Source organism: Euleptes europaea, chromosome 7 (genome assembly GCF_029931775.1).
Source record: "Euleptes europaea isolate rEulEur1 chromosome 7, rEulEur1.hap1, whole genome shotgun sequence".
Classification (NCBI taxonomy): Eukaryota; Metazoa; Chordata; class Lepidosauria; order Squamata; family Sphaerodactylidae; genus Euleptes; species Euleptes europaea.
In genome coordinates, this window is record NC_079318.1 from 99,927,187 (window position 1) to 99,953,009 (window position 25,823).

Consider the following 25,823-nt stretch of genomic DNA (forward strand, 5'->3'; position numbering starts at 1 on the left):
GCGAGGGGGCTCTCCGGAAAAGCATCCTCCTTACAAGCCCCCTGTAGTGGTTAAGAGTGGTGGTTGGGAGCGGGGACTCTAGAGAACCGGGTTTGATTCCCCACTCCTCCACGTGAGAAGCGGAGGCTAATCTGGTGAACCTGGTTGGTTTCCCCACCCCTACTCACGAAGCCAGCTGGCTGACCTTGGGCAAGTTACAGCTCTGTTAGCGCTCTCTCAGCCCCACCTGCCTCACAGGGAGTCTGTTGTGGGAGGGTATGGGAAGGGGATTGTAAGGCAATTTGAGTCTCCCTTTAGTGGTAGAGAAAGTTGGCATGTAAAAACCAAGGCCATTTATTCATGGAAGGGTTTGCCTTGGATTTGCCGCTCTCCAGATGCACATTTTCCCCATCCGAATTCTCCAAACTCTCCCCTGGGGTGGGGGGGGGGAAATTTACTTTTGAGTTCTGAGAATTCGGATGGGGAAAATGTGCATCTGGAGAGCGGCAAATCCAAGGCAAAACCTCCTGTGCATAAATGGCCACAAGTCTTTTTCTTCTCCCTGGAGATATGCCCAGCCCCCCCAAGGGGCCCCTACAATTACCTCCAGGCCACAAGGATACCCCCAGGAGGAGAGAGAGCCCCGAGCCGTGAGAACGCTGCCAACTGTGGCCAAAACAGGAACGCCAGGACAGGAAGGGGGCGACTGGGCGGCGTGCGAGGCAGCAAGACGCCTGGCGCACCCAGGAAAGGAGGTTTTGGGCCTGGGAGGGAGAGGGGGAAGGGGGCGACCGGGCGGCACGCGAAGCAGCAAGATGCCTTGTGTGCCCAGGAAAGGGGTTTAGGGCTGGAGAGGGAGCAGGGAAGGGGGCGACTGGGGCGGGAGGGAGGCTTCCAGTTGTGCGTACACAGCCAGGAAGCCCAGAAAAGCTCTGGGGAGGGGGGCAAGGGGGGACTGGCTTCCTTGGTCCCCGGGCCGGACAAAAGCCCTCCGGGGGCCGGATACGGCCCTCGGGCCTTAGTTTGAGGACCCCTGCTCTAGAGGCCCAACAACAACAGGGCACAGAGGCCAGGGCCTTCCCCTGACGTTCCCTCCTGGCGCTGGGATTCAGAGGTTGACTGCCCCTGAATGCGGAGGATCCCTTTAGTCACCGTGGCTAGTAGCCGCTGAAGGATTTCTCCTCCATGAATCTCTATATAATCCCCTTTCAAATCCATCTATGCCTGTGGCCACCACTAAGCCCCTGGGCAGTGAATTCTGCAATTACACTGCTCCTTGTGTAAAGCGGTATTTCCTTTGGTCTGCCCTGAACCTATATGCCTATTATATCAGGAGCTGTGAAACACAGGCAGGACAGTGCTGCTGCAGTCGTCTTGTTGGTGGGCTTCCCAGAGGCACCTGGTTGGCCATTGCGGGAACAGACTGCTGGACTTGATGGACCTTGGTCTGATCCAGCATAACTCTTCTTGTGTTCTTATGATGCATACCTATTCGCTCCAGTATACAAGGAGCATGCCTATTATATCAGGTGCTGTGGAACACAGGTAGGAGAATGCTGCTGCAGTCGTCTTGCTTGTGGGCTTCCTGGAGGCACCTGGTTGGCCTCTGTGTGAACAGACTGCTGGACTTGATGGGCCTTGGTCTGATCCAGCAGGGCCTTTCTTATGTTCTTACAGACCATCAATTTCATTGGGCGCCCCAAGTGCAAGTATTATGGGACAGGTGGGAAAAAACATTCTTTGTCTACTCCCTCTGTCCTGTTCATAATGAAGAAGAAGAGTTAGTTTTTATATGCCGACTTTCTCTACAACTTAAGGCAGAATCAAATTGGCTTGCAATCACCTTCCCTTCCCCTCCCCACAACAGGCATCCCATGAGGCAGATAGGTCTGAGAGAGCTGTGACTAGCCCAAGGTCACCCAGCTGGCTTTGTGTGGAGGAGTGGGGAAACAAATCCAGTCCACCAGATTAGCGTCCGCCGCTCATGTGGAGGAGTGGGGAATCAAACCAGATCAGACGCCACTGCTCCAAACCACCGCTCTTAACCACTACACCACGCTGGCCCTCATGTCCCCTCCTTAGCTTTCTCTTTCATGTCCCCTCCTTAGCTGTCTCTTTTCTCAACAGAAAAGTCCCTGGTTCTTCAGCCTTTCCTCAGAAGGGCGGAGGCTCCTGACTCCAGCCCCAATTTTCTACCTCCCCCCAAATCTTCTAATTCTCACCTCTTACCAGCCCCACCCTGCCCCCTACTTAAAAACGTCATGCCCCAGGGTTGCCCAGTTCAGAAGTCCGTTCCCCGCAAGTTCTCTTAGCCTTATTAACTTTAACTGATATCTACGAAGGCAGCCTCGGTTAACCAATTAATACATTTTAGGTGACCAAAGTCACATGGATTAATCAGAAAACAGGTTGTTGCAAGGCTCTTCCAAAAAGCTGCCGTGGCAACTGCAACCTCATACGAAAGATTTTATACGATCTGAAGAGAAACCAGAGCCAGCGTCTTGTTTAATACTTGTGCCTGGTTTAATATTTATGCCTTGTTTCGGATTCCTGCTCCATTTCAGACTTTCTGCAATCTCAGCCCCATTACACTACTTATTAGACGTCCCACCCTGTTGACTATGTTGGCTCACACTGGGTCTTCTGCCTTGAGTCCCAGGGAGAAAGGGGGACTCTAAATAACACACATGAATAAAGGCAGGGAGGATCAACCACCAGGACTGACCTGGGGACTGAGAAACCCTGGAAGAGGCAACCCTCCTGTGTGAGAAAAAGCCAGCAGGCATTACCTGAAAACATACGCGGGGTGGAACCATCTGTTCTTGCCCATGTTAGAACCACTGGTTCTTGCTCATGTGCAAATAGATGCAGCTTTAAATGGACTGAGTAATATTGATTTAAGACCAGGTAATCATGTTATGATATTAGCATGGTGGAACCTAGGAGGGACTGGTTCTGCTAATGGCTGTACTCTGCCCGTGCCCCCTCCCCCCCTGAATCTTTTCCCTGGCACAAGAGGAATGTCAGGGGTAGATTTCTCGCTCTGGGGGAAAGCAGAGCCCAGCTGCGGAATCCAAGGCTGCTTCTCCAAAGGGCTTCCGGCCGACCCATCCCTGACTCCAAGGGAGACCACCTGGACTAAACACCCACTTCCATCCTTGGTCCATGAGCTGTTATTGTAATAGCTGTTCGTAGCCAAGGCAAACATGAGTGAAGAAGCAAGCCCTGCTTCCCCTGCCAAGCCAAGCGCAGCTAGGAAAGGCGCATGCATGAAGCCACCCGAGCATGGGGGGGGGGGGGAGGAGCAGCCCATGAAGGATTAAGTGAAGGAGCAGAGCCAGCTGCTAGAAACGGCAAGCCTGGAAACCAGATTTTCTCACACGCAGAATGCAGAACTTGCCTTCTGGGGCAACTTGGGGGTGGGTGGATTTAAAGGTTACTTGAAGTCCACACCGAAAATAAATTAAAAAAACAAAACACCTCACTCCCTCCGCCACCCCAGCAGTCACGCCAGAGGAGGCAGGAGGAAAGACCCCGATGAAACGGGAGCTCACCTGCAAGGACTCAGGGCCCAGTCCATGGATGAGTCTTCCCAAGGAGACACTGAGATCTCTGCTGCTTCTGCCCCAAAGGCGAACCCCTCCCTGCCCCACAAGGGCAGCAAAGACCAGGCAACACTTAACAGCAAGCCAAAGAAACCCACCCGGCCTGCTTCGTGAAAGGGGCCCAGAATTCTGGGTCGTCCAGACGTCTATTTTTGCCAGCCAGAATCCTGGTTTTCCGTTAGAGCAGAGTTTTGTTTTGTTTTTAGCAGGGATCCAGGTCCTAGGGGAGAAGGGACCAACGTCCCACAGACACGTCACAGGCCTTGCAATGAAGGTGATCCCTGGCAGAGTTGTGAAGGACATTTGCCCAGCTGTGGGGCACTGCTTACCCTCTACCCAACCCCCAACCCCCAGGAAGAAGATGTTGCTGACCCAGGAGAACTCAGCTGGTCATAGAATCATAGAGTTGGAAGGGACCACCAGGGTCATCTAGTCCAACCCCCTGCACAATGCAGGAAATCCACAACTAGCTCCCTGGAGAAACAGAACCCAGGGAGCTGCCTTCTGTGCCAGACCTTTGGGCCCTCAAGGGCAGCCTCCTCTGCTCTGGCCGGCAGCGGCTCTCCAGGGTCTCAGGGAGAAGCCTTTTGCATCACAGCTCCTGCCTCGTCCTTCTAACTGGAGGTACCCGGGATGGAACCTGGGGCCTTCTGCATTCAACGCAGAGCCTCTACCACTGACCCAGGGCCTCTGCCCACCAGGGCAGAGACAGACAAAGGACCCTGCAAAAAAAGTCGGGGGGGGGGGGCTCTGAAGAAGAAGATGATGAGTTGGTTTTAATACGCCAACTTTCTCTATCACTTAAGGAAGCATCAACCCAACTTACAATTACCTTCCCTTCCCCACACCCTGGGAGGTAGGTGGGGCTGAGAGAGCTCTAAGAGAGCTGTGACTAGCCCAAGGTCACCTAGCTGGCTTCATGTGGAGGAGTGGGAAATCAAATCCGGTTCTCCAGATCAGAGTCCACTGGTCCAAACCACCGCTCTTAACCACTATACCACTCTGTAGAAAACCAGACGCTTCTCCCCCTGCATGGACCTGGGTGGTGTCAGCTGTGTTCCTCCTTCCCTGGCCCACCCCTTCGGTTTAACCCTTGGCTCAAACCTCACCAAAGCGCTAGCCCACACAATGGCACTCGGTCCCATGTGCCCCCTATGAACGTGGGCCTCTCCTGCCCTCAAGGCAGCCTGCAAGCTCCTCGGGGCAGGGACCAGTCTTTTTTCTGCAAAGGACCATGGAAGCAAAACCGATGGACACTAGGAAAATGGCAAGTCCCCACCGATTTCCCGCCCCTCCCACCATACAAAAAGAGCAATAGGGGTTTCGACAAAGTGATTTTGGGGTACTGATTACGGACCACAATTATCCGCCGGATAGCAAAGACTTAAAACCAAGATGCCCAGTGGCAGGAAGGGCAAAGGCAGGCAACGCCCAAATCAGAGGAGCCGGGATGGACGGAGAGACAGGAGGGCAGCGTGGATTCACACAACTGATGCAGAGGAAGGAACAAAAGAACTGATTGGCAAAAACAGAATTTCAACAGAAAGGGGAAAAATACCCTGATTTCAGTTTATATTTGCGAGGGGAGAGATATTGGGGAAGGGGAGCAACTGCAAATCCCCACCAAGCACACAAACATTCCAAATTAAGATTGGTTTGGTCCTTTTAAAGGAAAAAAAAAAAGAAGAGCACAGCATTTCCTCTTGGATCGCTAACTGGAGCGAAGGAGAAAGGAACAGGGGCCTCCTGGGTCATCCCCCCAGTCTCCCGCCTTTTGCTTCCATCCCTCCCGCCCCCAAGGTGGACCTCCCCCGCACACGTCCAAAGGTGGGGCTGGGTCCACACTGGCAATTTATCACACTCCAAGCTTTGCCTGAAGAAAAGTGGCATTTTGCAGCCTTGAGGTCGGGAAAGCCAACCAACGCTGCTCGTTCTCTTTCTCTTAATTCAAGCAGGTGATCTCTGGAAATCCTAATGGAAATGTCCCCTTGTGGCCTGAAGCGGCACGGTAATTCTTGCGTTGCTGATTTCGGCAACTGGTTCTGCAAGGAACGAGGAAAAATGGACTGGGCTGCCCTGAATATAAAGGCCTCTCACCTTCGGCATCATTTGGAAGGACAGCAAGCAAAATCTCGCTTTCCCAAACAACAATCAACGAGGTGTGATAACCTCTGTTGTGGTTTGCCTGCCAGCCAAACAGCCCACCTGCTTGCCCGGACACGCAGCTCGTGGGAATCCACGAACTGTCCAGCCTGGGGGGCAGCTTCCCCTTCTGATTTTCTTCCAGTGTGACTTGACGGCAAGAACCGCGGGAAAGGGGCTACTCGCTGCCCAGCCGGTGGGGCAAAGCCTCTTCCTGTTTAGTCACACGCCGTCTCGCCAAACGGGAAGAATCGGCCTGCTGCCCGCATCGTGCAACGGCCTTTCAACGCCAGTATGTGGCTTTTCCACAGACTGCTCCTTTGCTTGCTTGCTTTGTGTAGACTTGGAAGTCGTTGATAGAAACCTGACTGAGTGTTGTCAAAACTTATCGTAATTTTGATAAAAGTTTTATTTCCAAACACATTTCCCAAGAAAAGTGATCTGTTTTATAATGGGCAAAAGTTTGAAACTTGTTGAGGACTGCAGTATCTTTTTCTTTTTGGCTGCCTGCAACCTCCAAGGAATACCAGGGTCGTGATGCAGAGGCAGGCAAGGGCAAAAAACCTCTGAACACCTCTTGCCTTGAAAGCCCTACGGGGTTGCCATAAGTCAGATGTGATTTGACGGCAAAAAAAAAGTTATACTTGACCATTATTAGATTGGCCAAATTCCCAACACTAACAGCTAGAATCCCATGACCCTCCTCAGTGCCTGTGGGGCAGGGGTGGGCTGCACCCCCCACCTAAACTCTGTTTCCAGCCAAAGCTAACGAGAGCTAAATATCCCTGCATGAAAAATGCAGCCACCATTGCAGATGGTCCGGAGAGGGGAAAGAATGTTTTCCATGCTTCCTTTTGTGAGGGAAGCTGCAAATTCCAGACTTCAAGGAGGAGACACGATTCTGCAGGGGCCGCCACAAGAATCCAAGTTTGGTACTCGGAGAAAGTTTGGCTGATGGCATTTCTTTCCATGACACGGGCTCACATTGCGTAATGTGGAGAAGCTGATTAAACTCGGGAATTTCTAGCTCGGATTGGGAGGGGAGGGGGGAGACACACGCAAGGAATGCCAGGTGAGGCTGAAACAAAGAGGTACCGGGGCAGACCGTCATGGGGCAGCAAAACAGGAGGTGGCTTTTCAACGTTTCCTTGGGCGGGGGGGAGCACGACCAAATCGTTTTACCACGACCAAATCGTTACGAAGCTGTGAGCAAAGCTTTTAAGTCCCACGGGATCCTTCCTCAATCTGGACAGTCCGTACAAATTAAGGGTGGGGGGAGATGTTGTAGCATGATGGGGAAAAAACAAAATCTACAGCCTTCTTGAAAGGGAAACCAGGAGATATTGCAGACTTGTTTAGGTGAACTGTCACTAGCAGTAGAGAAGAGCCGGAGTCCAGTAGCACCTTAAAGACTAACAAAGTTTCTGGCAGGGGATGAGCTTTCGTGAGTCATAGCTCACTTCTTCAGCTTGAAGACTTAACAGAATTTCTGGTAGGGTATGAACTTTTGTGTAGCAGCTCACTGTATACGAAGAAGTGAGCTGTGGCTCACGAAAGCTCATCCCCTGCCAGAAATTTTGTTAGTCTTTAAGGTGCTATTGGACTCTGGCTCTTCTCTATTGTTTAGATGAGATGGTGTTGGACGCAGAATACATTTCAAGATGATTTGGCGGCTACTGGGGCACATGAAGCTGCCTTATGCTGAATCAGACCCCTGGTCCATCAAAGTCAGTATTGTCTACTCAGACTGGCAGTGGCTCTCCTGGGTCTCAGGTGGAGGTCTTTTACGTCATCTCCTACCTAGTCCTATTTACTGGATATGCCGGGGATTGAACCTGGGACCTTCTGCATGCCAAGCAGATGCTCTGCCACTGACTTGAACTATGGCACCTCCCCAAAACACATATGAAGCTGCCTTATGCTGAATCAGACCCTCGGTCTATCAAGGTCAGTATTGTCTACTCAGACTGGCAGCAGCTCTCCGGGGTCTCAGGCAGAGGGTCTTTCACATCACTTACTGCCTGCTCCTTTTAACTGGAGATGCCAGGATTGAACCTGGGACCTTCTGCATACAAAGCAGATGCTTCGCCACTGAGCCACAGCCCTTCCCCTATAACACATGAACACATGAGGCTGCCTTCTACTGAATCAAACCATCGGTCTACCAAGGTCAGTACTGTCTACTCAAGACCAGCAGCAGCTCTCCAATGTCTGAGGCTGAGATCTTTCCCCATACTGCTCGGTCCTTTAAACTGGAGATGCCAGGGATTGAACTTGGGATCTTCTGCATGCAAAGCAGAGGGTCTGCCACTGAGCCCCGGCCCCTCTCAATAGTATACCCTTTGAAAAGTCAGAGCCTGTCGTGCACCTTGAAATCTGCTTTGCACCACCACTCTGAAGCCTGCCACTCTTCCTTGACTCCATTTTCAGGCTCTACAAATGGCAAACCCGGGATTTTCCCATCATGCCCGGAAACACCTTCTGCTGGTCCAAACGCCCAGCTGGATGAAGAGTGCTGGAACCCCCAGAGTTTGCACACTTACTTAGTTAATAAAAAGAAAATTACACTGCTGGGTATGTTGATGGAGGGACGGACGGACTTTTTTTTGCTCAAACAAACCAGCACAGCTAGCCTCTGTTCTTAATGTGTGGGCAAGCATGCAACCACAAATAGGCTCACAGAGGGATTTTTTTTAAAGGAGGGGATAATTACTTTTGTGGAATGGCTCTTAAAACAATGGGCTGGATCCCAAGGCCCCATTCCTTCAGGGGGACCCAGGCCTCCATCACCACAATGGCCTTAATACTCTGTTTTCGGGGCTTTCCTGGAAACCACCTTGCGTGCGGACCAGTCAGTCTGGAAGAGCAGCCAACACAGCTCTACCCCAAACCCCCAGGACCTTCTGCTGTGAGCCGGAGCCCAGGTGCTTGCTCCGATGCACGGATCCCCCCCTCCCCATCTGCAACTCAAAAGGTGCAGGGCGCATGCGATGTGCGAGCAGGCGGGGCAGAGGGGGTTCCTGGGCTCCGCTCAAAAGGCTGTGCAAGGCCGGCTGGCCAGCAGAGGGGAAAGGAGTCCGTGTGGCAGCTAAAAAAGGACCGGCCGGAGGCTGAGCAAAGTGGTGGCTGATGAGGGCGCAGAGGAAATGCTGCTTGCAGAAGAGGACAGATGGGGGGAAATAAATCACAAAAGAGGAGGCAGGCAGCCCAGGCGGGGCGGGGGAACAAAACTAGTATAAATGGCCACTTACGGAGCAAAAGGATCTATCAAGACTTTCCGTACTCGAGGAGAGCTCCTGGGAAACGGATGAGAGGTTGGGGATGGGGGGTTGTTGTTTTTAAGGAGGAAGGGAGGGAGGATGGAAGGAAAAGTGGGGAGAGAAAAAGCAAGAGTTTAAAAACCAGTTTTTTAGACGAGTTCCCCCTCCCTTGCTTAACACACTTCAAGCCCCGCAGGGAAATGGTAGCTCGCTCTCTCTCCCCCGGGGGGTCGGGGGCTTTGCCACGTTGGCACCCGATTCCAGCTGCTGCAGTGGGAACCTGGAGGTTTCAGGGCGTGTGGCCCATCTGCAAGAGCAGCATGCTGGAGAATGCGTGGTCGTCAGGCATTCAGATGTCCTGCCCCTGAACACGGAAGGTCCATTTACCCGGGAAGCCAATGGCTTTTGGCAGATCTACGAATTCACTTCGTCTTTTACACAAACCGAGCTGGCTGCTCCCCACCCCCCAGGCACACATCTTGTGATAATAAAATCCAAGAGTTGACTGCATAAAACCAAGGAAATCTGTACTTCATGGTAAGGGGCAGTTGGATGGCCAGAGGTGGAAGTGGAAGCTAAATGAGGGGAGAAGGGAGTGCGGCTGAAAAAAACCACTGTGTGTGTGTGTGGGGGGGGAACCATGGAGGGCCCCAAACGCTTGCTTTTCTACCAGCAGACACAACATGACTCTTTGCACACCATCTACAAAACCAGCAGGACAGGAAGAACATCGGAAAACCATGCTGGATCAGACCCAGGCCCATCGAGTCCAGCAGACTGTTCACACAGTGGCCAACCAGGTGCCTCCAGGAAGCCCACAAACAAGATGACTGCAGCAGCATTTATCCTGCCTGTGCTCCACAGCACCTAAGATAATGGGCCTGCTCCCCTGATCCTGGAGAGAATAGGGATGCATCATGACTAGTAGCCATTTTAACTAGTAGCCGTAAATAGCCCTCTCCTCCCATGAACATGCCCACTCCCCTCTTAAAGCCTTCCAAGTTGGCAACCGTCACCCCACCCTGGGGCAGGGAGTTCCACAATTTAACTATGCGTGGTGTGAAGAAATACTTCCTTTTATCTGTTTGGAATCTGTCACCCTCCAGCTTCAGCAGATGACCCCACATTCTGGTATTATGGGAGAGGGAGAAAAGCTTCTCCCTGTCCACTCTCTCCATACCATGCATAATTTTATAAACCTCTATCATGTCTCCCCTTAACTGCCTTCTTTCCAAGCTAAACAGCCCTAAGCAGTTTAACCGCTCCTCGTAGGGCAGTTGCTGTAGCCCCCTGATCATTTCGGTAGCTCTTTTCTGCACCTTCTCTCAAGCTCTGCAAGATCCCTTTTTAGGTGTGGCGACCAGAACGGTACACAGTATGCCAAGTGTGGTCTCACCATACACCAGGAAGGATCTTGTGGACCAATCCCACAAGCAGCAACGCTCTCTTTGGGCCAAAGCCCCCTTCCATGGATGTGGTTGTGGAAGCACAAAGGTCTTTGCACCAGAGGAAAGCCCTGCAGCTAGTAGGAAAGAGCCACAGAATCCAGCCTCTTGTTCACAAGAAAAAGCAGAGGACCCCCAGAATCTCAGTGCTGTGCATAATTTGGGGCTGGGGGTATGTGCGGCAGGGGGATCAGTCTCCCTCGCACAGAAAGAACTGCGGCTGGCGCCTCCAAAGCCCAGGCCCCGGAAACATCGTTGGGGCCACTCTCTAGTGGTTAGTGTCAGACTAGGTTCTGGGTGACCCAGGTTCAAATTCCCCACTCTGCCATGGAAGCTGGCCAGTGACCTTGGATGAGTGTACAGTTCCACCTGGCCTACCTCGCAGGGTTGGAGGAGAATGGCATCAGCTGCTTTGGGTCCCCCTTGGGGAGAAAGGTAGGGGAGAAATGAAGTAAATATGCAAGTTTCTATACTCCCAGTAGAGCGAGAGGACAGACTGCCCTTGCTGCGGGTTCACCAGGGCCTCCAAGCTCCTCTGGCACCGAAGGAGGGCTGAGAGTTCTTCCTTGGGCCATGCCCATGGCACCACACAGGTAACCACAAATCACAACCTATAAACAACCACGAGACGGCTGCAAACCAGGGAGAGCAGCCCTCCCTCCATCACTGCTCATGAGCTGAATGGCACCAGCCGCCCCTTCCTTTGGGGGGGGACAGCGTCCCTCGATGTACAAAAGGCTTCCTTGGACAGAGACTGCTGAATTACTACTAATAATGAAGCTCAAGAGCATGCATTCGCTGGGACTTAATAGAGATCTGGGATTTCTGCCTTATTAAAGGTAAGGTAAAGGTCCCCTGTGCAAGCACCGGGTCATTCCTGACCCATGGGGTGACGTCACATCCTGACGTTTCCTAGGCAGACTTTTGTTTATGGGATGGTTTGCCAGTGCCTTCCCCAGTCATCTTCCCTTTAGCCCCAGCAAGCTGGGTACTCATTTTACCGACCTTGGAAGGATGGAAGGCTGAGTCAACCTTGAGCAGGCTACCTGAAACCGACTTCCGCTGGGATCGAACTCAGGTCATGAGCAGAGCTTGGACTGTGGTACTGCAGCTTACCACTCTGTGCCACAGGGCTCCTGTCTCATTACCAGTGCTGATTTCTCCACGCCTGCTATCCCTCTGTGTATCACACCTAATTCAATCACACCTGCTAATGTCATTTACTTGCTTTTGACATTTACATTGCCATTGTGTGTCTAAGTCACTCTTCTCTACTTAAGGCTAGATGGACTCACATTCGAGCTGTATCTGAAGAAGTGAGCTGTGGCTCACGAAAGCTCATATCCTGCCAGAAATGCTACTGGACTCTTGCTCTATTCTACTCCTCGGAAACGGCAGACTTTAGCAAATCTGTACCTCCATCACAAAACCGCAGTTCCCATAATTCCTTGAAGGGAAGCCATGACAGGCCCCTTTGCATTTGGAGTGGAAGCACTTTAACCAGGGCTGGTCCCAGGTTTTGGGGGGGCTCTGGGCAGACAGTGCCCAGAGGCCTCCTCTGCCCACCACCAGGTCCCTCTTCTTGCCCACCCACTTGCCCCCAGTCGCTTGACCATCATTTTCTGTCCACTGGCAAGATCTCCCACTGCCTGCAGTCATAGCCGCCTATGCTGCCTGCACCCCTTTCCCAAAGGATGCTGGGGGGCGGGTGCAACTAACGGTGAGACAGCCATGGACCCCAGGAACGCTCATGCTTTGTGCCCCACCCGCATGCCCTTCTCCGGCGGCGCAAGGCATCCCATGCAGCTAGGGGCACAAGTGAGAAAGCACTCGCAAGCAGGAAGGGGAAATGTGTGAGTGCAGCTGTCCCAGGAGATGCGCAAGCAGGGAGTCAGCTGCAGTGGGCTCTGCAAGAAGCCCTGGGCCCCCGGAAGCTGCCCCACCTCAGGGTATGCTGACGCTGGCCCATTAACCCTGGGAATGAACAGATAGAGGAGGAAGAGGAGGAGGAGGAAGAGGAGGTTTTTATATGCCAACTTTCTCTACCACTTAAAGAAGAATCAAACTGGCTTACAAACACCTTCCCTTCCCCACAACAGACACCCTGTGAAGTAGGTGGGGCTGAGACAGTTGAGAAAGAAGTGTGACTAGCCCAAGGTCACCCAGCTGGCTTCGTGTGTAGGAGTGGGGAAACCAACTCGGTTCACCAGATTAGCCTCCACCGCTCATGTGGAGGAGTGGGGGAATCAAACCCGGTTCTCCAGATCAGAGTCCACTGCTCCAAGCCACCGTTCTTAACCACTGCACCAAGTGGGAACAGACCCCGTGAATGGAAAAATGGCTCCGCTCTACGGGCCCCACCCTCCTCACCTTTCCTGTGCTGTTTCTGCAGCCTCCCCAGCCCCCCCTCCCCGGCAGCTTCCTTTTCTCACAGGTTGCAAAAGTCCTCATTGCAGGCCCTATTACATCACTTTCTTGCAACTCCAGGGCTTCCAGGGTGCGGTCTGAAGCCTCTCAAATGGTAAAGGAAGGTGCGCCTAAGAAAAACCAGGCCAGGCAGTGTGGTTGGCAGGTAAAGCGTCTCTTTTGAGAAACTGGCCCCCGGGAGAGACCTGATTCTCCAACCCCACCTATTCCTCCCCCACTTCCAAGACACACAAAGCTGCCTCATACTGAGTCAGACCCTTGGTCCATCAAAGTCAGTATTGTCTACTCAGACCGGCAGCGGCTCTCCAGGGTCTCAGGCTGAGGTCTTTCACATCACCTACTCGCCTAGTCCTTCTAACTGGAGATGCCAGGGATTGAGCCTGGGACCTTTTGCAGGCCAAGCAGATGCTCTACCACTGAGCCATGGCCCCTCCCCTTGTGTAGATCCTTGTGCTGTGGTGGCAGCTGCTGCCAAAGAAACATTTAAAAAACATCTAAAAAATTCATAAACATCAGCACAACTTTAACAGAAAAGAAGAGAGTTTAAGAATGAATAAGGCTTGGCTTCCTGTCCTGAAAACCTCCAGACTAACAAAGACTACAGTCCACAATAGCCATGCGGATTAGCCTTGGATTCCACATGTTAACAGATCACTTCAGGATACAATGGTTCCACATTAACATACCACACCCTCATTAGCACATTATCTTGATTCTTACAGGACAATGATTTGCACATTACCTTTAATACTATGCAGGACAATGACTCAGCTCAAACCCAATCCCCTTCTGACTATATATTATTCTTCCTACACACTTGACACTGAGAGACACTGTCCTTCAGTGTTACTCCTCTGAAGATGCCTGCCACAGCTGCTGGCGAAATGTTAGGAAAGAAAATACCAAGACCACGGTTACACAGCCCGGATAACCCACAAGAACCAATGAACTCTGACCATGAAAACCTTCAACAATATTTTTTTAAAATCTGCACAGCCAGTCAGATCTTCAGTTGAACGAGCCAGCTTAAGATGGTTTTGGCTGTAACAGAATGGCACTGTTTGCTGGGGTTGGGAAAAAGAAGCAGCCACATTAGTGCCCCCCACCCGGGGCTCCTCTTGGCTCATGAATGGGAAGGGGAGGAAAGACATAAAAGCAGAGAAAAGGCACTGGGGTGGGGGGGTCGGACATGTGGGTGGCTGAAGGGTGTGGTAGCCAAGCTTGAATGAACTTTGTTCCACTTCTGCTCAATTATGCCAGCTGACTCCTAATGAGACTTTCAAGGTCGGGGGGGGGGGAAGGCCACGCTCAGCACGGAGGCCCCCGCCTGAGTCACAAAAGCACACAGGAGACGGGCCACAGTCTGTCCAAGAATGCAAAAGAAATGGGGCCGGTCATGCAACTGAGAGTCCCCCCACCCCGGGTTTACTGGAAATGGAAGCAAAAGCAGGCAGGCAAGGTGCAGAGGGCACAAGTCTGGCCAAATCACTGGAAGAGGAGAGAAAGGAGAGTTGGTTTTTACATGCCGACTTTCTCTACCACTTAAAGCAGAATCAGACCGGCTTACAATCACTTTCCCTTCCCCTCCCCACAACAGATGTCCTGTGAGGTGGTGGGCTGAGAGAGGTCTGAGAGAGCTGTAACTTGCCCGAGGTGACCCATCTGGCTTTATGTGGAGGAGTGGGGAATCGAAGAAGAAAAAGGGAAAAGGAAGAAAAAGAAGAAAGAAAAAGAAGAAGAAAAGAAGAAAGAAGAAGAAGAAAGAAGAAGGGAGAAGAGTATATCTTGACTTGGTTTTCACTTTCAGGCAATAAAAGACTAATAGAGGAGGAGGAGGAGAGTTGGTTTTTATATGCCGACTTTCTCTACCACTTAAGGAAGAATCAGACCGGCTTACAATCACCTTCTCTTCCTCTCCCCACAACAGACACCCTGTGAGGTAGGTGGGGCTGAGAGAGCTCTAAGAGAGCTGTGACGTCCAAGGTCACCCATCTGGCTTTATGTGGAGGAGTGGGGAATTGAAGAAGAAAAAGGGAAAAGGAAGAAAAAGAAGAAGAAAGAAAAAGAAGGAAAGAAGAAAGAAGAAGAGAAAAGAAGCGTATACCTTGACTTGGTTTTCACTTTCAGGCCATAAAAGACTAATAGAGGAGGAGGAGGAGAAGAGTTGGTTTTTATATGCCGACTTTCTCTACCACTTAAAGCAGAATCAGACCGGCTTACAGGCACCTTCCCCTCCCCACAACAGGCACCCTGTGAGGTAGGTAGGGCTGAGAGAGCTGTGACTAGCCCCAGGTCACCCAGCTGGTTTAATGCGTAGGAGTGGGAAAACCAACCTGGTTCACCAGATTAGAGTCTGCCGCTCATGGGGAGGAGCGGGGAATCAAACCTGGTTCTCCAGATCAGAGTCCACCGCTCCCAACCACTGCTCTTATCCACACCATGCTGGCTCTCTGGCTGGATTCCCCACCCACCCCTTAATCGAAAGGCTGAGTGGAAACCTGATCCCTTACAAAATTCGTTTTATATTAAACCTGAATGGAACTGGATTTTACAAAGTAAAAAGTAGCATTGATCTTAATGGAATGCCGACTCCATGTCTATGGGAATTTTTTTTAAATACACAAAAGCAAACCGCTGGGCTCATTATCCGCTGTTCTCCCGGCCCCGAGAGACTGAGCTCCCATCCTGATTGGGGGGGGGGGGTCACTGCAGGGACCTCTGCTCTCTCTGCTCTCTCTTGGGGTGGGGGAGAGAGGAAAAAATGCAGGGGGCAGAAAAGCTGAGAAGCTGCCCGGCTCGCCCCGGGGCACCCCGCAGCCGGCCTGGGATGAAGCGCTCCGGAGGGAAGGAGGCACCCGCCCTGCCCCCCCCCCAACGCCTGAGCAGTTTCGCCAACTCATCTTCCAGGTCTCACCTGGTTTCCAAACCCGACAGGAAATCGCTGTGGCGAAGGAAACCCCCCCACCCGCCTTCGGAGTTATTCCCTGAGTCAGCAGAGCCCAGACAGGAGGAGGGAGGAGAAGGAGAACAATTGGTTTTTATATGCTGACTTTCTCTACCTTTTTAAAGGAGACTCAAAGCAGCTTATAATTTCCTTCTCTTCCTCTCCCCACAACAGGAAAAAGAAGAAGAGGAGGAGGAGGAGGAGAAGAGGAAGAAGAGGAGAGGGAGAGTTGGTTTTTATATGCCAACTTTCTCTACCACTGAAGGAAGAATCAAACCAGCTTACAATCACCTTTCCCTTCCCCTCCCCACAGCAGACACCCTGTGAGGAAGGAAATGCTAAGAGAGCTGTGACTAGCCCAAGGTCACCCAACTGGCTTCACATGTGTCGGAGTGGGGAAACAAATCCAGTTCATCAGATTGGCCTCCACCGCTCATATGGAGGAGTGGGGAATCAAACCCGGCTCTCCAGATCAGAGTCCACTGCTCCAAACCACCACTCTTAACCACTACACCATGCTGGCTCTTCCAAGAGGTAGGAGGGTGGCTTTTGGAAGAGTCCCTCTAGCTAAGGAAGTCCGCTGCCTACGCCATTTGAGGTGGGGTTTTTCCCCCCCTTCAAATGCACGCTTTAAGAGGGCCTGGACAGGCAAAGCCCTTTCGCACATGGCAGAAAACGCCTCCTGCCCAGAAGAGGAGTCCCACGTTGCCAAGAGGAACTTGACTCAGCAGAGCTCTGCATAAATTAGAGGCGAGCAGCTCCAGTTGCCCGCCTCGGCTGCAGCCGGAGGCCCCAGAGAGGCCGGCTTTGTATCGACCTGTTGTTCTCTGAGAAACAATTAACTGGGGCAGCCACAAAAGGCTCTTTGGCCAACATTTTTCTCTGCTTGCCGCCAGCTGGAAGACGGGCACGGGAGCCGGTGTTAAGGGCTGCCAGCAGTTCTTGGCTTGCCAGGACGGTTCAGGAGGGGGAAAATGGTATTGCTGAAAGCAGGCTGGATTCTCATGAACACATGAAGCTGCCTTATACTAAATTAGACCCTCTGTGCATCAAAGTCAGTGTTGTCTACTCAGACCGGCAGCGGCTCTCCAGGGTCTCTGGCAGTGGTCTTTCGCTTCACCTACCAGGATGGTGTAGTGGTTAAGAGCGGTGGTTTGGAGCAGTGGACTCTGATCTGGAGAAGGAGGTTCGATTCCCCACTCCTCCACGTGAGCAGCGGAGGCTAATCTGGTGAACCGGATTTGTTTCCCCACTCCTACACATGAAGCCAGCTGGGTGTCCTTGGGAAAGTTACAGTTCTATTAAGAGTTCTCTCAGCCCCACCTACCTCACAGGGTGCCTGTTGTGGGGAGGGGAAGGTGATTGTAAGCCAGTTTGAGTCTCCCTTAAGTAGTAGAGAAAGTCGGGATATAAAAACCCACTCTTCTTCTTCTTCTGCCACTGAGCCACGGCACTTCCCCCCTTCTCACTTGCAAACCACCCCACCTACTGCCAAAGGGCCTCCCAGCTCTGGGCTCTGCTGGCGGCTGCTCCTCTCTGTTTCCCCTTCACACCAGGAAATAAATCCGAGCCCCAACCAATGCAAGCTGCCTCTCGGAAGAGAACAGACCTGTATAAAGTGGCACGAAGCAGCAGCGGGGATCTAAACATGGAGAGCCACTGTGATTTAGTGGTTAGATAGCCAGACTAGCATCTAAGAGACCTGGGTTCAAAGCCCCCCAGGCTAGTCACATGCTGCCACCCTAACCTACGTCACAAGGTTGTTGTGAGGAAAAAAAGGAAGAGAGGAGGACGCCATAAGCCACTTTGTGTCCCCAGCCAGCGTGGTGTAGTGGTTAAGAGTGGTGGACTCTGATCTGGAGTACCAGGTTTGATTCCCCACTCCTCCCCACATGACCAGCGAAGTCTAATCTGGTGAACTGGATTTGTTTCACCAATCCTACGCATGAAGCCAGCTGGGTGTCCTTGGGCTAGTCACACTCTCTCAGCCCCACCTACCTCACAGGGTGCCTGCTGTGGGGGGGGGGGGGAAGGTGATTGTCAGCCAGTTTGATTTTGCCTTAAGTGGTAGAGAAAGTCGGCATATAAAAACCAACTTTTCTTCTTCTTCCCCACTGGGAAGGAAAGCAGTAAAAGAAGTAAAATACAACTAATCCACACAAATGATCGAGTCCCTACCCCGTAGGCACTTCAGAGAACTCCTTGCCATGAAAGGTGGGGAATCTGCTCTTTGATTAAGAACATAAGAAAGGCCCTGCTGGATCAGGCCAAGGCCCATCAAGTCCAGCAGTCTGTTCACACAGTGGCCAACCAGGTGCCTCTGGGAAGCCCACAAGCAAGATGACTGCAGCAGCATTGATCCTGCCTGTGTTCCACAGCACCTAACATATTCAGCATGCTCCTCTGACCCTGGAGAAAATAGGGCTGCATCATGACTAGTATCCATTTGTACTAGTAGCCATAGATAGCCCTCTCCTCCATGAACCCGTCCACTCCCCTTTTCAAGCCTTCCAAGTTGGCAGCAATCACCACATCCTGGGGCAGGGAGTTCCACAATTTCACTATGCATTGTATGAAGAAATACTTCCTTTTATCTGTTTTGAATCTCTCACCCTCCAACTTCAGCAGATGACCCCGCGTTCTGGTATTATGAGAGAGGGAGAAAAGCTTCTCCCTGTAGCTTCCCTCGGGGCTCCCTGAAGGGGGAGACAGACACCCCTGGAATACGCAACAACCACACTCTGTTCCCAAGAACACGCCGCCCCTTCGCTCGAGATGCAAGCCAAGCCTACAGAGGGAAGAAGAAACCTCCAACAGCATGAAATATTCATCTGCTGCTTCAGAAACACTGAAATTCCACCCGGCCTTCTCCTCTGACAATCAGCCAAAGTCCCAAAGCTGGCAGAGTTCAAGGAGAGAAAAGGAAAGGTCCAACTTCTGGACAGCTCGCGCCAAATCTCTACCGATAGCCCAAAGAAAGGCCAGCCATTGAACAAGCAGCATCAGTCGAAAACCAGAGAAAAAATATTTTGCTGGGTCCCCTGGACCCGTTCTCCTAACGGCGGGCCTTTCCCCCAGGGCGTGGAGCCGCCCCCCTGATGCAATGGAGGAAGAACCCCTGGTGTCAGGGAAGGCTCTGTCCGCCTCGGAAGAGTCTCTTGCACCCGTGGAAGGCTACGGGGCATCCCGAGAAAGTGCGGCCGTTGGCAGAACGGATCTGCCTACTCTGCAACACCAACTGTTCCCAGACTGTTCCACCAGCCCCTCATGCTCTTTTCTCTCTCTGTGTGTGAAATGCCGTCAACGTCCTCCAAAACATCCTATCTTTAACAGCCTTGCTCAGATCTTGCAAATTGAGGGCCGGGGCTTCCTAGAGAGTCAATCCATCTCTTGTTGGGTCTTCCTTTTTTCCTGCTGCTTTCCACTTTTCCTAGCATGATTGTCTTTTCCGGTGACTCTGCCACATGGCAAAAGCCCCACCTGGCTCTGCCCACTTCCTAACACTCAGCGGGCACCAGGAAAGGGCTCGGTGGGCGCATTGGGGTGTGTCTTTCTTTCCTTCAGAAGGAAAGTAACTCTTTGCATCACCTTAGGATATTTTTCCGTCGTTTTCGTCACAGATTGGCATAGCCCTATTTTGCCCAGGTCCCAGATATAAGGCCACCTGGGGAAGACAGCTTGGGGGAGTCACACCTCCCCAGAATGGGACACCACACTGACAATCAACGGGCTTTGTAAAAATGCACCTAGGGATTATAACCATCTTTCAGAACCAGGGTTACTAAGAGGCAGAGGTAGAGGAACTCTCGGGAAGGAGGGTATCCCACTGAACAGGGGTCCCCAACATGAACACATGAAGCTGCCTTCTACTGAACCAGACCTCCCTGGGTCCATCAAAGTCAGCATTGTCTACTCAGACTGGCAGCAGGTCTCAGGCAGAGGTCTTTCACATCACCTACCTGCCTAGTCCCTTTAACTGGAGATGCCAGGGATTGAACCTGACTAACTGGCCACTGGAGATTTGATTGGCTGCTTCGGCAGCAGCTGCCACCGCACAACCCAGATCTGCCCTGCGAGTGAAGGTAAATGGCATTATACATGGCTTGCGGCTGGCTCCGCCTCCTGTGGCAGCCATTTGGGGGCTGTGCCGACCATGCTGAGCTAGAATTCCAAAGGTGCCCGCAGGCTCAAAAAGGTCGGGGAGTGCAGGATCCTGCAGCCCGCCACTAAGGATCCCCTCGCCCAGGGTAGTGTCAGAGCTGCAGCGGGCTCATGTTCCAGCCAAGGTGCAGCACCAGCCAGATTAAGCAGGTTTCAGCAATGAGCAGATTCTTCACCTCCCCAGAAATCGCAAGGCCACCGACAGAAGTCCCATGAAAATACAGGGCAAAAAACCCTCATTTCGGAAAGGACTCGGGGATGCACCACACAGATCTCTTCTGCTAGCAGTGGTGCTTACCCCCCTTCTTCCAAGTAGCTTTCAGCAGTGGCATGAAACATCAGGGGAAAGTGCTGCTGTTGGTGGATGGGACCCCCAGGATCCAACTGAAGGTATCGTTGTCTCAGAGCTGAGATATCCATGGATCCAAGGGGGGGGGGAATAAATGTCAAGGAATCTCCCCACTTCCCCCTATATCCTGGCAATGCCGAGAAAGAAGAACCTCTCCAAAAATTACCACAAAGACATTCCTCTCCCCAATTCTAAGAAATGCAAGCTGTATCACGGGTATCTGCCGGGCTACATGGGTGAAGCCTGTCTTCACGCGCCGTTTCTCCAGGACCACCTGGAGAAGGGAAAATAAGCTTTCCCCTTCGGAAATTCTCTCCCCTTGCCCTCCGGAGCGGTTCCCCCCTTGCAGACCTGCGCCCTCAACGGCTCATCGAGGGAACGAAGAAGAGGAGGGGGCTGCTACGTCACTATACTGAGCTGCATGGGAGGAGCTGCTGGCTCCCAGACCACGGGCCCATCCCACCAGCTCCACTGCACACACACACACACACCCAGACTGTTCCCCTTTCAACTCTGTAATGTGCAAAAACAGCACTGCTAGGTTAGGAAATCAGTGCAAAGTAAAGTAACAGAGGCAGGCCACCAAACAAAGCAAAAAAATCACAGTATCTAATTATGTTATACAGCACTTGCAAAATAACATACAGTATACACAACACACACAGTATACACAATACACAAAATAACATACAGCTCCTTCACAATGTTCCGAAACCGGATACTAAAGACTTTAGTGTCCAGTTTCGGAATGTTGAGAAGGAGCTGCGTTAAGTTTGCATACTGTATGTAAGCAGTGTGCTACTGTGGTGCAATTCAGGTAAAGCACATACAAGTGAAGAGCTAGTTGGAACTGAAGAAGTCCACGACGAAACGGGATGCTTCTAGAAGACTTTGGCGTTTTTGGTGTCGTGCCTGAGTGTTCTCCATGACACCCTTCCAGCAACAGGACTTTAAGTGATGTGCTGGTTGTTACAGGTTTTTATGCACTTACCTGTGATTTGGAACATGCTATGTTTTGTACTTTTAATAGGACTTCTTACGTTTGCATTTGGACGGTTCTGTATTTTATTACAGTAAACATTGATATTATTATTGCTAAAACTACACATATCTGTCAGCAATTTAATACTTGGTCTCCGGCCCAAAGAGTGTCCAGCTGGCCTTGACCAGGGCCAGGGCCTTCTCTACCCTGGCCCCTGCCTGGTGGAATAGTCTCTCCAGTGAGATCAGGGCCCTGCGGGACTTTAAAGAATTCCACAGGGCCTGCAAGACAGAGCTATTCCGCCAGGTTTATGGTTGAGGTATCCAATATAAATGCTGGCCACCCTACCCATGCCCCAATTACCCCTTGTACATTCTGTGGGGTTTTATTCTGACATGCCCTACTGTAGTCATCTGTAAAATTAAGGGTGCCATCGGATACACGTTATCCTTATTTATTGATTTTTATAGGGCTGGTTTTAAAATTGTTGTTTTTAAAATGTTTTAATTCCTGTTCTATTGTATATTTTAATTGTTCTGCAAGCCGCTCTGAGCTCTGCAGAAGCCGGGGAGGGCAGGGAAGAAACTTGATAAAATTAATAATAATAATAATAATAAAATAAAAATAAATAATTAGATATTGTGATTTTTTGCTTTGTTTGGTGGCCTGCCTATGTTTCTTTACTTTGTACCCCTTTCAGTTCTGCCAGGCCCCACCCAAGGTGCCACGGGGCCACACAGGCAGGTCCTGGGCCAAAGGGACAGGAGGACTCGCAACATCAAACCTGTGAGGGCAGCCTTTCTCCAAGGACCCCGCCCACCACTCAGACACGGACACTCCCGAGATGCCGGGGCCCTCCCGCATTACCTCATCATCGTTCTCAACTTTGGGGTTGCTGGCCGTCCGCTTCAGGTTGCTGCTGAGGCTGACGCTGACGGTGGCATCCGACTTGGACCGCTGGTGAGTCCTTTTGGAGGGCGAGAGCCCCGTGTCCGGCGCTGGGCCGAGGGAGGGCAGCTCCCTCTTGCGGTGGGCCGGCTTGAGCTCGTCAGAGAGGATGAGCTTGCGCAGCTTGGTCCCACGGGAGTGGCGCTGGGTGGAGATGTGCATGTCCGAGGAGTAGGCGCCCAGGAGCAGGGCGCACTGGAGGGAGAAGTTGATGCTCTGCCGGCAGCGATGGACTATGTACGGCTTGATGGCGTCCCCCACATCCTCATCCATGTGGATGTACATGTTCAGCAGCTGGGGAAGGTAGAAGTCGACGTCCTCGTTGCGGAAGCAGAACAGCCGGTTGCCGATGTAGGCCTGCACCCCAGGCTCCTTTGAGTTGTACAGGTACGAGATGGCCATGGAGATGTCGAAGAGCTTCGACTCGAAGAGCCGCAGCAGCCAGGACTGCTTGGCCGAGTTGTTCTTCTGGCGCCGCCGGGCGCTCTTCACCGTGTTGAAGAGGTGCTCGTCCTCCTCCTGGATCTTGCCAGGCGGGTCGTCCAGGCACTTGATCTCGCAGCACTCCCCCACGCTGCCGTTCGGGAACGCCAGGCTGGGCCGGTGAGCGCACGCCGTCCCGTCGCCGTCCTTCGGCTTGACACAGCCATCCTCGGAGATGCAGTGCATCAGCTTGACCTTTTCCAGGACCTCCTGGCAGGCCTTCTTGGCCACCTCGGAGTCGATGACCGCCAGCTCGCTGACACCTTCCGTGATGATGCCGAGGGGGGGTGTCCCTCCATTTCCAGGGGGCGCCACCGCTGAGGATGTCTCTTCCGAGTCGTTCGCTGACGCCACGTCGAGGGTAGAATCGCTCATGTCCAAGGCTGGTCTGTAAACTTTCAAAGCTGGAAGGCAAGGAAAGAAAAGGAGCTTGAACAAGCAGCCTGCTAGACTAAGCTTTTGAGGTAAAACCATAAGTCTCGTCTACAATCCACAACTAGCTTCAGATTCTCTCCGGTAATATATACCTGTGTGAGGGGCCACTGCAAAGAAAATTCAACAAAACTAGAATCATAGAGTTGGAAGGGACCACCAGGGTCATCTAGTCCAACCACCTGCACAATGCAGGAAATTCACAAGTACCTTCCCCTCTGACTGCATGCTCAGCAGAACAGTATCGAGTCCCCTCAATTCCCCAATCCCAGGGAAGGGCGGTGTTCCCTGTCACACTCAACTCGCTGAATGGACAAGGGTGACGAGTGGCTGCTGCCTCCTGAAAAACTGTGCCTCATAATGGCTTTGCAAAACAGAACCCAAACTTGCGTCTTAAAAAAAAAACTCATCCTAGGGAAAAGAAAAATTAGGAATAGAAAAAGAAAACCCTGGAGACCAAGCCCTATGAGGAAAGGCTGAGGGAGTTGGGAATGTTCAGTCTGGAGAAGAGGAGGTTATGGGGGGACAGGATTGCTCTCTTGAAGTATCTGAAGGGCTGTCACTCAGAGGAGGGCAGGGAGCTGTTCCTGTTGGCAGCAGAGGGCAGGACTCGCAATCATGGGTTAAAATTGCGGGAGGAAAGGTACCGGCTGGATATTAGGGGGAAAGTCTTTTACAGTAAGAGTTGTTTGACAGTGGAATCAGCTACCTATGGAAGTGGTGAGTTCCCCTCACTGGCAGTCTTTAAGCAGAGGCTGAACAAACACTTGTCAGTATCAGCTCTAGGCTGATCCTGCATTAAGCAGGGGGTTGGACTAGATGGCCTGTATGACCCCTTCCAACTCTAATATTCTATGGTTCTTACATGCCCAGGGAAATGCCGATCACCACTTTGGGGTCAGGAAGCAATTTTCCTCCAGGCCAGATTGGCCAGGAATTCTGGAGGGTTTTTTTTTTTTTGGCCATCTTCTGGGCATGGAGTAGGGGTCACTGGGGTGTGTGTGGGGGGAGGTAGTTATGAATTTCCTGCATTGTCAGGGATGCTCTAGGCTGATCCTGCATTGTGCAGGGGGGTTGGACTAAACGGCCTGTATGACCCATTCCAACTCTATGATTCTATGAATTGTGCCCGATTCTCAATATAGTGTCCCTTTCTCATCAAAATTTTTTAGCAAACTGAACGTAGTGTTAACCCATCTTACTCACAACACTGACCTTTTCACCCTCCACAGGGGAGATTTTACCTGGCGGACAGGACCCGGATGGTATTATCCAGGTAGAATATGTAGGTCGATAGTCACCTCCAATTGCAGCTGGCAACTAACAGCTCTGTCTCCGTGGCTCGCTGGCTCCATTTAATTTTGGCAACTGCCCGGCTTTGCTGCCAGCGCCTGGCACAAATGCCAGTCCTTGTGACACCCCTTGCCCCACCCAGCGTAGGCGGCACCATCCCCATTTCACAGATTGGAGGGGGGGAGAATTGAGGCAGGCCATAAAGAACCGAAGCCATGAAGGATGTGATTTGGCTTGAGGTCAAAGCGCTGGCTCAGTGTGAGGTAGATTACCCATACAGGCCTCTGCCAGGCACATAAACAGGCTTGCTTCTGTGTTGCTCTGCCATAACAGGAGGAAACATTGAGCAAACGCAAACATTTAAAGAGAAATAGAAGATGGATTGCAATGTGGTGCTCAGGAAGGAAGCGTAAGGGGAGTGTGCTGGACGTAACATCAGAAGAGCTCTGCAGGATCAGACCAGGGATCCGTCCAGTCCAGCATCCCGTCTCTCTCTTTTTTTTTTAATTTTTTATTGCTTTTTATAATAAAACATACAAAAAAAATTATAATAGTAATAAAATCATAATACATAAAATACACAAAAACGTATACAGAGCATTAATACACTGCTGATGCATTCCCGTCTCATACATTGGCTAACCAGTTCCTCTGGCAGGCCAAAAACAGGGCACAGAGGCCGAGGCCTTCCCCTGACGTTGTCTCCTGGCACAGGGATTCAGAGGTCGACTGCCTTTGAACAAGGAGATTCTCTTTAGTCTCCATGGCATAAGAACACAGGGAAGGCGAGGGCAACCCCAGTCAGCAGCCGGCGACCAAGTCAAACCAGTCTGTCAGGACCTCTGCAGATGCAGCTTGTAAACGCGAGGCTGCCTTTGATATGGCTGCTCCGCCTGGAGATTAAAGGCCCGCAGCAGCGGCAGAATTCTCCCCTCCTCCAAAAGGGAAGTTTTTACTCAACGGCTTTCTGCCTTCAGTCAAAGTGGCAACACAAGAGATTTACAGCCTATGGAATACTTGCAGGCAGGTAACAGGGTCTGCGACTAAACGTGTGTGCGTTAAGTGCCGTTGAGTCGCTTTCGACTCATGGCGACCCTATCAATCAATGCCCTCCAAAACGTCCTCTCCTTAACAGCCTTGCTCAGGTCTTGCAAACTGAGGGCCGTGGATTCCTTGATAGAATCAGTCCATCTCCTGTTGGGTCTTCCTCTTTTCCTGCTTCCTTCGACTTTTCCTAGCTTGATTGTCTTTTCCAGTGACTCCTGTCTTCTCATAATGTGACCAAAAATAAGATAGCCTCAGTTTCGTCATTTTAACTTCTAGGGTCAGTTCAGGCTTGATTGGATCTAGAACCTACTGATTGGGGTTTTTTG

The 25,823-nt window shown here is 51.7% G+C and overlaps 1 protein-coding gene across 2 annotated transcripts in view; it reads right to left on the reverse strand.

Annotated features, from left to right (window-relative positions):
* Positions 1–25,823, reverse strand: part of PI4KB (phosphatidylinositol 4-kinase beta) — a 50,053-nt gene that overhangs the window by 22,240 nt on the left and 1,990 nt on the right. The window contains exons 2-3 of one of the 2 annotated variants that reach the window (XM_056852888.1): positions 22,162–23,129; positions 8,978–9,022 (exon numbers count right to left, since the gene is read on the reverse strand). In XM_056852888.1, the coding sequence (XP_056708866.1) occupies positions 8,978–9,022; positions 22,162–23,100 (984 nt within the window). In that variant the 5' untranslated portion in view covers positions 23,101–23,129. The remainder of the gene's footprint in view (positions 1–8,977; positions 9,023–22,161; positions 23,130–25,823) is intronic. The other variant, XM_056852889.1, reaches the window with a different exon arrangement.